At 63.5% G+C, this 15,141-nt stretch overlaps 1 protein-coding gene and 1 long non-coding RNA gene across 7 annotated transcripts; one reads left to right on the top strand and one right to left on the bottom strand.

Annotated features, from left to right (window-relative positions):
- Window positions 1-25: 25 nt before the first annotated feature.
- Window positions 26-3,509, bottom strand: LOC113594574 (uncharacterized). Its single transcript, XR_003414972.2, has 2 exons — window positions 3,389-3,509; window positions 26-1,262 (listed from the first exon to the last, which is right to left on the bottom strand). It is a non-coding gene; the product is annotated as an uncharacterized LOC113594574 (long non-coding RNA).
- On the top strand, window positions 2,617-12,611 carry MAFK (MAF bZIP transcription factor K). Of its 6 annotated transcripts, XM_027042397.2 has the most exons (4): window positions 8,381-8,596; window positions 9,005-9,149; window positions 10,791-10,870; window positions 11,978-12,611. In XM_027042397.2, exons 2-4 carry the CDS (start codon window positions 9,068-9,070, stop codon window positions 12,410-12,412), a joined length of 597 nt encoding a protein of 198 aa, XP_026898198.1. In that variant the 5' UTR covers window positions 8,381-8,596; window positions 9,005-9,067; the 3' UTR covers window positions 12,413-12,611. The 6 variants fall into 6 exon arrangements, with proteins under 6 accessions (XP_026898199.1, XP_053069794.1, XP_026898201.1 ...); XM_027042398.2 differs by lacking the exons at window positions 8,381-8,596; window positions 9,005-9,149 and adding an exon at window positions 2,617-2,810; XM_053213819.1 differs by lacking the exons at window positions 8,381-8,596; window positions 9,005-9,149 and adding an exon at window positions 4,054-4,192.
- Window positions 12,612-15,141: the final 2,530 nt, after the last annotated feature.

Below are 15,141 nucleotides of genomic sequence, written 5' to 3'. Positions count from 1 at the left end.
ACAGAAAGTTACAGAGTTGCAAAAATGAAACTCAGTTCTTTTAATACAGAGGACTCAGTTATTTTCCTACCTAATCCAAGACTTGGTAAGGACAAAGCACATGAAATTATTTTCATAAAATACAGAATCTTTGCTTTGCAGGCAAAATACATTAAAAGTACAGAAATACCTTTGTTTACAATTTCTTGTTAGGGGCAGACTGATAATCTAAAAAAATGTTGTGATTTTAACAGCAGAAACCAAATTCTAATTTTGTACCATGTACTCTTGATATTAAAATTCTTTTTAAAAAAAATTTTTTTTAAACGTTTATTTATTTTTGAGACAGAGACAGACAGAGCATGAACGGGGGAGGGGCAGAGAGAGAGGGAGACACAGAATTGGAAGCAGGCTCCAGGCTCTGAGCCATCAGCCCAGAGCCCGAACTCATGGACCGCGAGATCGTGACCTGAGCTGAAGTCAGACGCTTAACCGACTGAGCCACCCAGGCGCCCCCCCCTTTTTTTTTAATTTTAAGTAGGCTCCACGCTCAACACAGGGCTTGAACTCACAACCCCGAGATCAAGAGTGGCATGCTCCATTGATTGAGCCAGCCAGGCTCTCCTAAAATCCTTTTTTTTTTTTTTTTAAGTTAAATAAATCCATTCCAATCTTAGCTTGACTTCACATTAAATTCCTTTTTCAAGATCTCTTTCCACAAACCTGCAACATTCTTTAACCATTTACATCTTGTCCTATCTTTTTCCCTTCTTATTCTGGAACAATCATTTTAATTCAAGACAAAATTACTTCCTTTCTCCCTTACCCCCCTCCCCCCAAAAAGAAAAACCAAAACCAAAAAAAAAAAAAAACAATAACAACAAAAACCCATCTCCTTCATACCTTATTCAAAAACAAGAGAGAGAAAATGGAATGCATTCTTTGATTGGCAAACAGAAGCTGCTAAAGGACAAAATGACTCCAAAACACAGCTCCAAAAGGGTCCTTACAGGATGCAAATAGAGAGTCTTGCACACAAACACTGGCCATCTGAGCAGGCATGCACAATAAAGTTGGGCAGCTTAGAACCTAAGAGAGAGAGCTCAGATTTGAGAGACTCACCTTCACTCTTCAGGGTCAACAAGAAAGTGGTGAGCTCAGTGGGCTCTGTGGGTGTCAGGGTCTGTTTGCTCAGCAGCCTCGGGGTCTGTGTGTGGGGTGGGGGTGGGGGGGCTGTCTTCTGTTTGAATCCCACTTCTGACACCATGAAATGTCAAAAGTCCCTATGTAACAGAAGTAAATAAAACGAACGAATGGCCAAAGCCGTCATGATTGAGTTTGTTGTGTATACGCCAAAAAGACGGTTGGAAAAGCCGGGAACACTCAAACCAAAACACGGAATGGGGCTCAGGGGGGTGTCCTTAAAGAGCAGCTTCTATGGTGAGAAAGCACAGTGTTCATTCTCCACAGGGATTGGTTTTCATATCAGAATTTTCCTAAGCGATGGAATTGGCTAGTGGCCGTTTCACATCAACCTCGGAAAAGAGAGTAAGCTTTGCTCCTGATTTTCAGAGGCACAGCAAGAAATGACTTGGGTCAACTTAGCCTTGCAAAATCCGCTACCTTCAGCTTCGTTGGTATGACCAAACTGGTGGTGTCTGTTCAGGGAGTTTGCAAGGTTGGTCTCTGTTTGTTTTGGATTTTGACAGTGGGGTCCTCTCTCCAGCTCTGTCCTCCACCTGGAACAGGACCAGGCTGCTCTCTCCTGGAGGAGCTGGGCCCTGATCTGAGGCCAGAACATCCTTCCGTGCCTGCCTTTGCTGGGCCTGTGTTTCCCCACTGCAACCATGAGCTGGGGCTTCAGCTGGGCACCGTTCCCCAGGCTCCTGAGTTTCTGAGACTTTCACAGAGGATGTAGGTCAAAGCCATTTATCACCATTTCACCTTGGTGTCTTTCCTATAATGGAGAAGAATCCTCCTTATCCAAAGAGAAATTCCTGGGGATGTCTAAGGCCCGTGGTGGAGGCAATGCCAGGTGCCCTTCCCTCATTTGCAGGGCCTGCTTGCCCTCGGACAGGGTGGTGGGCACTGTGATGCATTCACTCATCTCCTGTGATAGACACCGCGACCCTGAGGCTGGCTCTAGCGTCGAGCGCCCTGTCCTCGGAGAGCGAGCCTACTCCAGCTCGACTCCCTTTGTCTCCCGAGGGCTCTGATGGGGCTGAGGGCCCGCGCGCCCGGCCACCTGGGAAGTAGGTGCTCGGGGAGAAGAGCAACGAGGCCAGGGAGCGCCGTTGTGGGCAACAGGGGTGCTCCCGGGCAGGCTTCCTCAGCCGGAGGACTGTCACTACGCGGGGCGCACGACACCTGCGGGCACAGGTGCAGGCGCGGGGGCGGCGAGCCGGCGGCTCCCGCAGCCGCAACACTGCGGGATCCGGAACAGCGACTCGGGTGGCGCGCGGGGCAGCGGTGGACGAGGGGCGGGGCCTAGGGGCGGGGCCTAATCATGGGCGGGGCCGAGGGTCGGGCCGGGCGGCGGCGGCGCGCGGTGGGCGGGGCCGCGGGCGGGCGGGCCGGGCGGCGGCGCGCGGTGGGCGGGGCGGCGTGACGCGCGCCGACGCCGATCCCGGAAGCGGTGTCAGATGCTGGGGAGCCGGGCGGGCGGGCTGGCGGCGGGCGGCGGGGGGGACTTGTTGTTCTTCGCGAAGTCGGAGCCCCAGCGCGCGGCCGAGGCGGCGGCCGAGAGGAAGCGCGAGAGTGAGCGCGAGCGCGAGGAGAGCGCGTGCCCGCGAGGAGCCGCCGCGCGCCCGCGCCCCCCCGCGCGACGCCAGGTGAGGAGCGGCCGCGTCGGGCCGGGCCGGGGGCCGGGGGCCGGGGCGGGGGCGGGTCGGGGCCGCGCGCCGCTGAGTCACCGGCGCCTCGGACCCGCGGCGAAGTTGGGCGGGACCCCGAGACCCCGGCCCGCGCACCTGCCGTCAGGTGCCCAACCGCGAGCGCGCCGCGCGGGCCGGGGCTTTTCTTTCTCGGGCCCGGGAGCGCGCCCCCGCCCCCCGCCCGCCCCTTGTCCGAGCCGGAGGCGGTGCCCCCCCTCCTCCACCCCGGGGGGGCGGCCTCGGGAGCCCGGACGTTGCTGCGGGCCCGGAGCCCCTGCGCTGCCCTCCCCACCTGCTTCGCCTTTAGCCCGCGGAGGTCCGCTGCGAGGCGGGAAGGCGGGGGCGAAAATACACGGCCACGTGCAGGGGAGCGCGTGGTCGCGCAGGGCCCACCCGGCCGCGTCCACCTGGGTGCTTCCGCCGGCTCGGCCGGTGCTGCCCTGCCCGGCGGTGGCTTCCACCCGCGCTCCGGGGGAGGGGGCGGGAGGGCAAGGAGAAGGGGACTCATGACCGATGTCACGTTCTGAGCAGCTGACCTGCTAGGGGTTCCCCGGAGGGAGGCCCTGATGTGGAAGCTTTGGGTGGGGAGGGGGACAGGGCGAACGTGTCCCTTCTCCCGAGCCCCGTGGTTCTCAGTTTTCTCATCGGTGAGTGGGGGGCTCCATCTCCTCTAAGTCGGACCGCGGCTTCCTCTGTGATCCTGCCGCGTTCAGGACACAGTGTGCCAGGGTGCCGGCTTCCGCACACCTTTTCCGGGAGCCTGGGGAGGGTACAGGAAACGTGTCTCTCTCCACCTAGGTTTCCCTTAGGTAAAAGAAACCGCTCTGCCTGCTGTCTCTGATCGTATTGCTCCTCGCCACGTGTTGTGGCGTCTTTTGACAAAGACTCCACATTGGTGGAGTTGGTGTTTGGGGCCGCTGGAAGTTCCTGCTCTCCGAGCTGTGTTAATGATTATGCTGCTGTTTACCTGTCGCGCCGCTCTCGTGGCGGGGCAGAAGTGCTCCCCTGCCAAATGAATTGTCAGTGTGGAAGATCCCGCCACCTTCCCTCACCAGGTGCCGGCCGGGAAGCTCCCAGGTCTCGAACACCCACGCCCCACACAGCAGATAGAGTCAGTGGGTTCCCGCAAGTGTGGCTTGGGTGTCCCTTCTCCCTGCCCCTTCTCCCTTATTGGCCTCGGTGAGGATTTGCCCTTACAGCCCTCACTGCACAGGTATCTTGATAAAGCGCAGCCGTGTGCCGGGCCGTCTCCGATCTGCCGCCTTCTGGGGCTGGGCTCTTTAAAGAGCGTCCGTCTAAGCAGGTGGGAGGGGTCCGGAAGCTGACGGTGGGCTGTGCAGGTAGGTGAGACTCACTTGCCAGCCTCTCTTGCTTTGCTTTGTGCTTTGCGGGTAGCTGACACCTCTGGAGGACTTCCCTCCCCAGGGCAAACCAGTGGGAATGCTTGAGTTTGAGCTCCTTAGAGGGGGTCTGCTTTGAGAACTTAACGAGGGGATCTCTCCTGGTTCCAAAATGAAGTTTACTAACTCGAAAACACAAAGCAAGTCTTCTCTCCGGAGCGCACTTGCCTTCCGCGCTTGAACGGAGCTGGACTTTAAGGGACGCGTTCCAAGTTCAGCCTCACTCACTTTCAAGGTGGTTGCTAAAAATGGGAGTTGAATCGGGGCTCCTCAGGGAAGTTGGTTCCGGGGCTCGCTGCGTTCCAGCCCCATCTCCAGCGCCCGGACTGTGCTGAGCGAGTCCGCTTTCCGGAGGTTCTCCGCGCCCCTGTCCACCGCGCTGTCCCTCTCGGGGCTCCGGTAGCTGAGAGTCTGTTTACCATCTCAGGCGGTGGACAAGTCCTGCCCGCGTCCTGGCTGTTCCCGAGTCTAAAGGTTTCTGGAGTGGACTTTCTGGCTTAGGGTCCAGTCCACACGGGAAATGGAACCCGGGCAGCTGTGAGTGTTCTCTGTGTGGCTGTTCCTCGGAGCAGTAAACAGTGACTCACCCTCCCCTCTGCTCCCCGCCTCCCTGCTCCCTGCTCATGGAAGATGCGCTGCTCCCGTGTTTACTTTTGCTTTTTGTCAGTCATGTTTCCTCTTTCTTGCAGTTTCAGGAAATTGAAAGTGTTGTCTTCAAATCATAGAACTTCAGAACGGGTAGAAATGAATGTAGGGATCATGTCATACGCGTACCCCCCACCCCCACCCCATTTTACCCAAGGACACGAAGCCCGAGGCCTCGGTACCTGGCCTGCGGCCGCGGAGTCTGACGTCCGGGGTCTGGGGTGGCACCCTCCCTGCTTTTCTGCGCTGCCTGTCGGCTGCCCTGGATGAGGGAAGGCTGGAGAGGTATTGAGGTGGGGCGCCCAGACCCCGCTGCCCTCGGGTGCGGTGCTGACGCACGTCCCCAGGTAGCGTGCCTTTCACTCGCCAGGGGGTGCGGGGAGCAGGTGTAGGTGAGAATGTCCCCCGCCCTCCATCCAGCAAGGGAAGCGAGCCTTGGACGGAAAGATCAGGACCAAGTTTTGGGCACGGCCCTCGATGGAGGCTCAGGAGAGGGTGTCTGCCTACCACGGGGAGAGCAGGAGGGGGCTTCGGTGAAGCAAGGGCTGGGGAAGGAGGGTGGGAGCCCAGCACAGACGGAGGGGGAGGCTTGGAACGCAACAGGTGGTCCAGGCAGTGAGGGGCTCAGGAGGGACTTCAAGCAGGGGGTTTTTCTACCACCTTGAGGCGCTGCGTTTGAGGGACCGAGGTCCAGACGGAAGAAGCTGGGGCCTGAGGCAGGGAGTCCTGGAGGGCCAAGTCCAGCAGGCCCGGCTCAGCAGGTGGCCACGGAAGGAGGGACAAGGTCTTGGGGGCGACTGCTGCGTGAACGGCGTGATGGGTCATCACCTGAGCTGGAGACACAGGAGGAGGGCGGGTGTGAGGACAGGACACGTCTCTGGGGTCTGTCAGACACGCAAGCTGTCTCAGCCTGGCTGCACGTGGAGGTGGGGGGCTGGTGGGACCCCTGGGCAGCTGTGGAGCGAACAGAACCCCAAAGGGAGCTTAGAGACAGAAGGACCACCCAGAGGGGGGCCAGAGGAGTGGGGGGCCAGGGCGTGGCCGGGGAGGTGAGGCGCTCGGCCCGCTGTCAGCCTGGCAGCCGCCTGAGTCACCTCTGGACAGAGCCAGGATGACACAGCTTCCTCGAACCGCAAACACAAGGTGACCAGACGTCCTCCGAGCCAGGCAGACAGTCGTGTCTTGCCGGAGGGCGGCCGGCCAGGGCCGGCCTGCAGGCTGGGTGTGGGCCGGGCTGGTGGGGGGCCCGGCGAGGAGCAGCAGGACGCACCCCCACGTTAGGGGAGCCGGATGGGACACGGACACCCAGTGTCTGGGGTGGGCGGGGCGTGGGAGCCCTCCCGGTCCTCCTGGGGCCCGTCTTCGGTCGGGTGAGGCGTCAGCGTATGGGGCGCGCTGGCCGTGCTGACCTTTGCTCGCGGGGCAGGTGCGTCCTGTGGCGCTGGCAGGAGGGGCGCTCGGCACCCCCGGGACAGAGGTGGTCACGTCAGCGTGGCTTGTGCCTTTGGGGTTTGCACCCATCGGGGGAGCGCAGACGTGCTCCAGGACAGAGCCCCTTTCCTCCCTGCCTGTTTGCCCCCTGCCCCCTCCCTCTCCCTGGACCTGCCGCCCTGGGAGAGCTGGCGTGGAACAGTCGTCTGGGAGGGCCGGGTGCAGCCGGCCAGGGAGCGGTGGGCGCCCTCACTCCACACCGAGCGGGAACAGGTGTTTTCTGAGACCCCCCCCTGCTAGGTGCCGGAGCTGTGGCTTCCTGTGCACGTGAAGCTCCCCGTCTAGTCTAACCGACCTAAGAGCCCCGTGAGACTCTAAACCCCCTTTTCTGCCACACCATCTAGACCCAGGGCCGTTTGGCTGCGGCCATTGCTGCCGTCAGCCACCTGGCTTTACTGGTGGAGAAAGCGTCCCCCCCCCGGGCCCCGAGCCTGGGTCCAGCCCCGCGAAAGCTGGAGCACAGCGGGGTGATCCGGGGCCGTGAGTCGCCCCAGATGAGCTGCGTCAGACGACGGACAAGTGGTACATGTTTGCTGGGGGGGTAGAGGGGGTGAGATCCTGGCCTCTGGAAGGGCGGTCCCGTCGTTCGTGGGCCTCGGGAGGGAGGGCCGGCACCGGCTCCCTCACTTACTCTCAACGGTGCTGTCCCCAGAGCCAGGCCCGGTCCGGGCTGCTGGCACATGTCTTTTAGAGCGGTCTCTGCCTTAACCTCATGTAGGGGCGCGTCAGAGCGAATTTCTGGCGTTGGGTTGAAAACCGATCTCTTTAGTTGGGGAAGTGGTCGCCTGAAAGGTGTTCCAAGTTAGAAGTGCTGACCGCGCAGACTGTCTTGACCAGAAGCTTCTGGAGGGCTGTGGGAGACTGTCCGTGCTCTCACTGGGTGGACGGACAGGCAGGCGGGCACGGAGGAGGCCCACCTGCTCCTGGCCCCCCCATCCCCCCACCGGCTCCGGCCATTGAGCCGCTCCCGCGACTTGACCGGAGTTCAGAAGAGCCGGCGGAGAGCGCGGGCTGCGTGCACGGCCCGGCTGGCGCTGCCGTGACCGATGGTTGTGGGGCCCGATCCCCGGAGCGACCCCTCGTGAAGCTGCCGGGGGCAGGGTGGGTGATTTCTTACACGGCGACGGGGCGTCCGGCCTGCGGCGGGAGGGGAGGGAGGCCGAGTGGCTGGTGCACCTGCCTCTCAGGCTGTGTCCTCTCACCCCGGCTGGGTTCCCCCCGAGTCTCAGAACACAGTTCTTCCTGTGTGCACTCTGGTGGCCGAGGAGGTGGCCTGAGGTGCAGCGGTTTATAAATACACGTTTTAGGGCAGTTGTTTTAAAATCCTTTGTTTTACACACCGTCACAAGCGCCAAACTTCTCTCTGAGCCTGTTTCCAGAAGCTGCCGGGTTTTTGCCTTTCGTGCAGGAAGCGACCTCGGGTCACTACTGCGTGTACCTCGTGTGGCTTGGGTAGAGGTGAGCCCTCGTGCCCTTACTGTCCGGGTACTGAGATCTCGCAGGAAGGGCAACCGGGGCCAACCCTGCGCTCCTGGAGCCCGGCCCCTGAACCTGCAGCCCAGGTCTGCGCACCGCCTCTCGAGGCGGGAGGACACTCCTGTTTTCCGTCAGCCGGCAGAGACTTCCTGCGGGGCGGGTGCCTGAACAGGGGGCAGGAGCCAAGACCTGGTCTGCCCGAGGCTGTGGGGGTCGTGTCTTCGAGCGCGGGGCCGTGGGCCAGTGTCTGCTCCTGCCTGGGGCTTGCTCACCTGGCCCAGGGTCTCTGGCTTCTGGAGGGTGCCGGTCCAGGCCCCCAGAGCCCTGGGGGTTGAGAGGGAAGCCCCCCCCAGTCAGGGCGTCTCCTTGAGTCACCTGCTCGGCTCCGCCGAGGCCTTTGCGAGGTGGACAGAACCTGGGGCCCCTGCTTCTGATGCTCTCATTTCCAGAGGAAGAGTGTAAGGCCGACAGAGAGAAGAGCTTTGCTGGCTTTTTCTCCAGGTTCGTGTCTACGTTTACTCCTGTTCTCTCAGGCCTCACGTTGTTCTTGTTGGACAGAAGGTCTGAGAACTGCAGGAAGTCCCCGGAGGTCAGACCCCCTCGTGGCGCCCTCCCGCAGAGAGGCATCCCTCCTCGCTTGGAGCCCAGGCCGGCCCGGGGGTCCCGCTTCTCCCGTCTCTGCCCGGGCTCTTGTCTGTGTCCTGCCCGCAGAAGGCCAGGCAGCTGGGCAAGGTGGGTTCCGAGCTGGTGGACTTAGGGCTTTCCCCAGGTGACCTTGACCTTGCAGACCTGCCAGCCGACCCTCGTAGGTCTGTGTGGAGGGGAGGACGCGGAGCCCAGTCCTGTGTAGCTCCTGCTTACCTGGGCCTCCCCGCCCTGTGCTGTCACGGAGGGCAGGTCCCCAGAGGGGGCGGGGCATACCTGCCCTGAATGCAGCACTGTGGCCCGCTGGGGCCCGGGGTCCTGGCTGAGCTGGCCCATCATGGGCGGGGTGGGGGGATGGTGAGGCACAGAAACCCCTGTCTGGTAGGGGTCTGAGCGGAGGTCCCTCCTCTGCTGGGGCCGGGCGGGCTGGGCGGTCCGTGCAGGGTGGGAGGGCCTTGGGTCTGTGGGAATGTGAGCTGCTCGCTCTGTAAACAGGCGTGACTCACCACACAGCTATGCCCTGGCGGCCCAGGCCCTTGTGCGCTGACGTGTGCTGGAATGACACCCGGCCACCCCTCCTGCTCCCGTGGAAAAGTTTCTCATGGCTCTCCCCGCCGCCTGGCTCCTGCTGGCCCTCCAGGTGGCTTCTCTAGCATGGCTTTGACCCCGGGACCTGGAGGGAGGGGCACTCAGCGGGCCCGCTGTGCCCCTGCAGATGCTGGGGGTCAGGCCGCTGTCAGGAAGCAGCTCCTGTCTTCCCGCTGGGGTCACCCCACGCTGTAGTGCGTCTGCCTCCCGCGCGTGCGTGGGTGGCGCGGAGGAGCCAGAAGCCTCCTGAGGGTGCACCTGGCCCCGGCCCTGCTGCTGTCCTGCTCTCCATCATCCGTCGTCAGTGCCTGGGACAGTGGCCGTGTTGCCAGAGGCAACAGTGAACCAGGGGGTTCGGTGGCCCGGGTGCTGAGACCTGGGAGGCAGGTGGGCTGTTGGGGGCGGGTGGCGTCTAGGCTGTGCTGTAGCAAGGGTCCTGGGGCTGTGGGCGAAGGAGGGGTGGAGACCGTCCACCCGAGCCCCACTCACCCCCAGGGTAAAGGCTTTGGTGCGGCTCCGTCTCGGGCCCGGGTCCCCCCCCTTCCCCCATGCGTTTTCTGATGTTCTCTCTGCTCAGTTCACCTTGCCTGGCGTTTGGAACGTGGACCCCGGTTCCTAAGCCAGCTACAGAATGTGCCAGCACGTCTAGAGCCCGGGCCCTCCCGCCCCCCACCCCAGCCGCCGGGGCACACTGGTTTGTTTACTGTCCCACAACCTGTGATGTCTGCACCGGCCTGCCCAAAGCCATTGTTGCTGTGGGCTTCTCTGTTTCCATGACGACCATCAGGGGCTGGCTACTTCCCAAGGTCGCCATGGCAACTATCAGAGGGGAATCATGCTTGGGATGCTTTGGCTGGCTTTTTCATGAATGATTAGAATGTGTGACACAATGCAGACGCCAAAACCAGAAGGGCGGGCAGCGGCGGGGAGGGGGGGTGCTGGCGGGCGGCGGGGACGGCTCCCGCCAGACAGCCGGTGAGCTCGCGCAGTGGCGGCCCCTACCTCCCGGATCCTGTGGGCCTCAGGTCAGGGCTGTGGGGCAGCCTAGGCGGGGGTGGTGATGTCACAGCTGCAGTGCCCTTTGCGGAGGTAGGTCTGCTAGGGAGGGTGGGGCTGCACCCGTCCCTGGGGGTGTGCTGGGCAAACGCAGGGGCTCCCCAAAGGGGCCCTTCCTCTCTGGAGCCAGGCGAGGTCAGGAGTCACGGGGGCTCTTGCCCGGGCAGGGTGCCGTCCTGGGGGCCAGCGGTGCTCCTCGTGTGCCGGGTGAGGCCGTTCTCGGGAGGGGGCTCTGGGTCCGTGCGCTCTGGCCCTTCAACGTGGCGTCCCGTGCCTCGAGGGTGCGAGCGGCTCAGCTCAGAGGGGGAGTCGGACGGGAGGCCGTGGCCGCCCGGGCCTGGTGCCCCCCAGGCGGGTGGCTGCCAGCGTGGGGGCCAGGGTGGGTCTGGGTTGCTTCGTGAGCTGATGCTGGACTGGGCAGCGTGGCCGGGATGCCCACCCTGCGGGGAGCCCCCTCAGTCCCGGCTGCCTCCTGTCCTGTTTTCGGGGGGATGTGGACCGAGGAGCCAAGCCTCCTTGGAGCGTTTCTGTGGTGGGGACGTCCCCGCTTCAGGTCACGTGCGACGGCAGCCGGCCCCGTCCCCAGCCTGGCCAGAACCTCACCTCACTCATTTCTGTTTCTTGTCTGATTTTCTAGATCCAGTTTCCAAGCCCTTCTGTTCGGGTGACTGTGCCCAGGTTATGACGACTAATCCCAAACCAAACAAGGCATTAAAGGTAAGTGGGGTGGGGGTGGGCAGACCCCGTTTCTGCCTCGGGCTCAGGCTTGGGAAGGGTCCGTTCCGGCCCCAGCAGCCCCTCTTTCCCAGGACTGCCCTGAGTGTGAAGAGGGAGGTCCTGTCCCCTGTAGTCGGGTGGGGGCTGTTGGCCAGCAGAGCCGTGCCAGGGAGCTGGGGACAGGATTGGGGGTGTGGCCTCAGGAGATGTGGGCCCTGGCGTCCACGGGGATGGCCTCCTTGGGAGGGAGTGGCAGGTGTGGATCCCTGCCTGCTAGGACATGCTCATCCCCGGCCCCCAGGGGTGGCAGCATGGCCTCCGTCCCGCAGTACCACCGGCAGGGCGCGTGTCAACCTCGGCACTCCTGCTCGCGGGGCCCGGCTCCGACCAGGCCCAGCGTGCTGCCTCCCCGGGCCCTCCCAGCTTCTGAGGCTGGCGTGGGCTCCTGGGTCGGCTGTCTCGTCTTGGGAACAGAGCTGGGTCTGGCGGGACAGGGGACCTCCGTGCATTCGTGGGCCATGCACGTCAAAGCCCCTTCCGAGGCCCCACTTTGTCTGAGGGGTGTGGAAGGACAGGCTGCTGTGCCTCCCTGCGGCTCACCTGCCTGGGTCGACCCTGCTCACCTGCCTGGGTCCCCCGCTCACCTGCCTGGGTGGACCCCGCACACCTGCCTGGGTTCCCCCTTTCACCTTCCTGGGTCCCCCCCCCCCCCCACCTCACTCACCTGCCTGGGTCCCCCCCCCCCCGCCTGCGTCGGCCCCCGCACCAGGCACTGGAGACTCACAGAGGGCTGCGCACGGGTGGGCCACAGCCTCGCAGGTTCTGGACGGCAGGTGGTAACCAGGTGACGGGCAGGCGTAGCGGGGATCCCCGTCAGGGAGCCATCCGCGTTCTGCCGCGTGCGTGACGTCGGGAGGCCCCCTGCCCCGACGGAGGCGTGAGGGCCGGCTTGGGGGGCAGAGAGGGTGCCTCCGGGTGTTCCTGCTGCCCGGGACCAGGCTCTCGTCCACGCGGCCTCCGTTCCCGGGCAGACGCCGGGCCGCCCTCCGGGGCCCTTCCCGCCACCCCCTCCTCCGCGCTGACCGCCGTGCCGCGCGGCCCCCGCAGGTCAAGAAGGAGGCGGGCGAGAACGCCCCGGTGCTCAGCGATGACGAGCTGGTGTCCATGTCGGTGCGGGAGCTGAACCAGCACCTGCGGGGCCTCACCAAGGAGGAGGTGGCCCGCCTGAAGCAGCGCCGGCGCACGCTCAAGAACCGCGGCTACGCGGCCAGCTGCCGCATCAAGCGCGTGACGCAGAAGGAGGAGCTGGAGCGGCAGCGGGTGGAGCTGCAGCAGGAGGTGGAGAAGCTGGCGCGGGAGAACAGCAGCATGAGGCTGGAGCTGGACGCGCTGCGCTCCAAGTACGAGGCCCTGCAGACCTTCGCCCGCACCGTGGCCCGCGGGCCCGTCGCCCCCACCAAGGTGGCCACCACCAGCGTCATCACCATCGTCAAGTCCGCCGACGTCTCCTCCGCCTCCGTGCCCTTCTCGGCCGCCTCCTAGTGGCCTGCCGCCGGGAGGGGGGGGGGCGGGCGGGGGGCGCCCCCCCCCCCCCCGGGTGCCCGCCGGAGGGTCCGCGTGGCGCGGACCCCTTAACGCCCCAGTCGAAGCGCAGACTCCCGGCGGGGACGAGGCCGAGGGTGCGGCCGCAGATGGGGTCTGGCGAGCCCGCGGGCCGCGCGCCCTTTCCGCGCGCACGCGCACAGCCGGCCCTCCCCCGGGTCCCGCCGGCTCTCCCCAGAAGGTCTCCGGGGGCGCGTGTCTTGCGCCGGTGGGGGGGGGGGTTGGGGGGCGTCGGGGCGTATGGAGGGAAGGTCCTCAGAAGGTCGCCGGCCCTGTGGCCCGGATGGCGGGGGCTCTGTCCGCCACCCCTCCCGAGAGTGGCCTGTCGTGGTCCAGCGGCCGGCGCGGGCACCCCCTCCCTGACCTGACTGAGCTCTGGGTGCCTGGGGAGGAGCCGTTTGTCCCCGGTGACGCACAGCACCCTGACCCTGCTTCAGCTCCACCAGAGGCCCACGCCCCGCGAGGCAGAGGGAGGGGGGGCTGCTCTAGGACTGTGCGCGCCTGGGGGCGCGCCTGCCGCGACACCCGCGTGCCGGCGGCGCGGGACCTCGGAGGAGCGGGTTGGTCCGGGTGGTCCCTTGGGGGCCTCTGGGGTACACGTGCAGAGTTGCACAAGGACTCGGGAATTTCCCCTCTGTTGGACCGACCCTGGGGAGGTCCGCAGCGGGGAGCTGGTGGGGAGCCCTGCGCAGGGAGGGCCGGCACGGTCTGGGGCGGAAGCGGAGCTATCCCTGCCGAGCAGGTGGGAAGTCCGCGAGCAGGTGGGAAGTCGGCGGCGGCCTCGGGAGTGGGTTGTGGTCCCGCTGCCAGAGTGACCGGTGGAGTCCGAGGGTGAGGAGGGTGTGACGGCCGAGGAGGTGACGCTAGGCACCGGGCCAGGACCAGCCTTCTGGGGGCGCCCGGGTGGTCTGTTGGTGCAGAGGACAAGGGGACGCGGCCACCTTGGTGCTTATTCCTCGCCTGAAACTTTTACCTGTTCTTTCTTTCTGACACTTGGAGCCCCTGATGACCTCGGTGACCTTTGCTGGGGCTCCCGGCTTCCTCTTGGCCTGTCCCCCGCTACCTAGGGAGACCCCCAGCGAGCTGCAACGCCCCTGTGCAGGAAGAGGCAGACTGGGCGGGACAGACGCCCGGAGAGCTCCCTACGGAAGACGTCTGGGTCTCTCCGGCAGCACTGCCGTGCGGCCTTGGCCTGGGCCTTGTCCTGGGGGAAGGTGAGGGGTCTGGGGCGTGCCGGATCCTTACGGAGCAAAAGGCCCAGGTGTAAAAAAAAAATTAAAAAAAAAAAAAAGCTGTCGATACCATAGCCATGGTAGGTAATCCACATTGGATATCAATAAGGACCACGGGGAAATATTTAAAAGAGAGAAAAGTATATATATATATAAAATTATATACACATTTTATCGTACAGATTTTTCGTAACTTTTTTCCTGTTTTTACTGTAAATCCCTAATCGAGCAGAGCTGCGGTTGGAGTAGGGGGGGTGGGGGCCGGGGGCTGTCGCCGCTGCCTGCTGCCCTCGGGAGTGCTGGCGCCCTGCATGCCCCCCCCCCCCCCGCCCCTGCCCAGAGGGGGCTTCTGTCACCGCCCGGTGCACCTCGCCATGCCTGCCCGCTCCTGGGGACCAGGGGCCAGGGAAGGAAGACCGGAGCATTCTCTCACGCCTTTCCTTTCAGCTCGTTGAGATTTCATTGTCCCCGTTTTAATATATGAATTTGTTTTATTTAAAAGGCAAGGATCTCTGTCCCTTGGGTTTGTTTTCCTGATTCTTGTGCTTCAGACTCGGGGTCCTTCCCGAGGGAGGCAGACTCTGTCCTCCCAGGGGGCAAGGCCTCCCATTTCCTGGCCTTGGTCACTCAGCTGTTCCATTTCAATATTTATTTTTGTGCTGCTTTTATCATGGTATAAATTATTGAGAAGAGACCCCACGTCGTGGTCCTTGTCCGTATGACATGTGCCCTGCGCCTGCCCTGTCCCCTCACGGCCACCACCTAATTTATTGCTGTACATCTCTGCTGTGACGCTTTTGTACCTTTGCAATAAAGAGTTTTCTGGTTTCAGACCCGCCTGGTCTTGTGATTGGTGCTTTGGGTCGAGTCCTCGAGTGCAGGGGCTGTGAACGTGCTGGGCCGCTGCACCCCCCCACATCCCAGCCCCCGACCCGGCCGCCCTCCCCTGCGATGGGTCTCCTTGGCTCCGGGGTCCGTCCGGTCAGCCACGGTGCGTGCAGGGGGTCAGGCTGGCAGAGCTGGCCAGCTGGCCTTCTGAATGGTGGGCACCATTCCTGAGGGTCCCATCCACCGAGACCAGGAGCCCCCCAGCCCTTGGGCAGCCCTCCCTCTCCAGCTGGGGCTGCTCCCTCCCACCCCCCCGGCGGCCTGTGCCCCTGTCTCAGGCCAGGTCTTACGGGAGGTGGGGAGAGAGACGTCCTGCCCGGGGTGGGCAGCGAGGGGCCCTACCCGGTAGCCTAAAGGAAGTGGAGTGGAGGGCCCATCCTCTGGGGACGCTGTCCCCTCCTCACCGGTCTTCCCTTCCCACTGTTCCTCCAAGGGGTAGACGTGTCCGAGCTCAGCCTTAGCCGCCGAAGGAGGGTGGGCTGGTGGGTGCGGCCTTAGGGTCTCCAAGCCCCGCCAGCCCTCCCGCCACACCTCTGCCTGAGCTGACAG

This window comes from Acinonyx jubatus, chromosome E3 (genome assembly GCF_027475565.1).
Source record: "Acinonyx jubatus isolate Ajub_Pintada_27869175 chromosome E3, VMU_Ajub_asm_v1.0, whole genome shotgun sequence".
Lineage (NCBI taxonomy): Eukaryota > Metazoa > Chordata > Mammalia > Carnivora > Felidae > Acinonyx > Acinonyx jubatus.
This window is presented reverse-complemented; position numbering and strand designations above follow the sequence as displayed.

What these genes read in the sequence shown, in the direction of transcription:
- MAFK (XM_027042397.2), top strand. Translation starts at nt 9,068, where the DNA reads ATGACACCCGGCCACCCCTCCTGCTCCCGTGGAAAAGTTTCTCATGGC. An exon ending in GGCTCCTGCTGGCCCTCCAG is followed by an intron (nt 9,150 to 10,790) that starts GTGGCTTCTCTA and finishes CTGATTTTCTAG; the next exon opens with ATCCAGTTTCCAAGCCCTTC. An exon ending in AACCAAACAAGGCATTAAAG is followed by an intron (nt 10,871 to 11,977) that starts GTAAGTGGGGTG and finishes CGGCCCCCGCAG; the next exon opens with GTCAAGAAGGAGGCGGGCGA.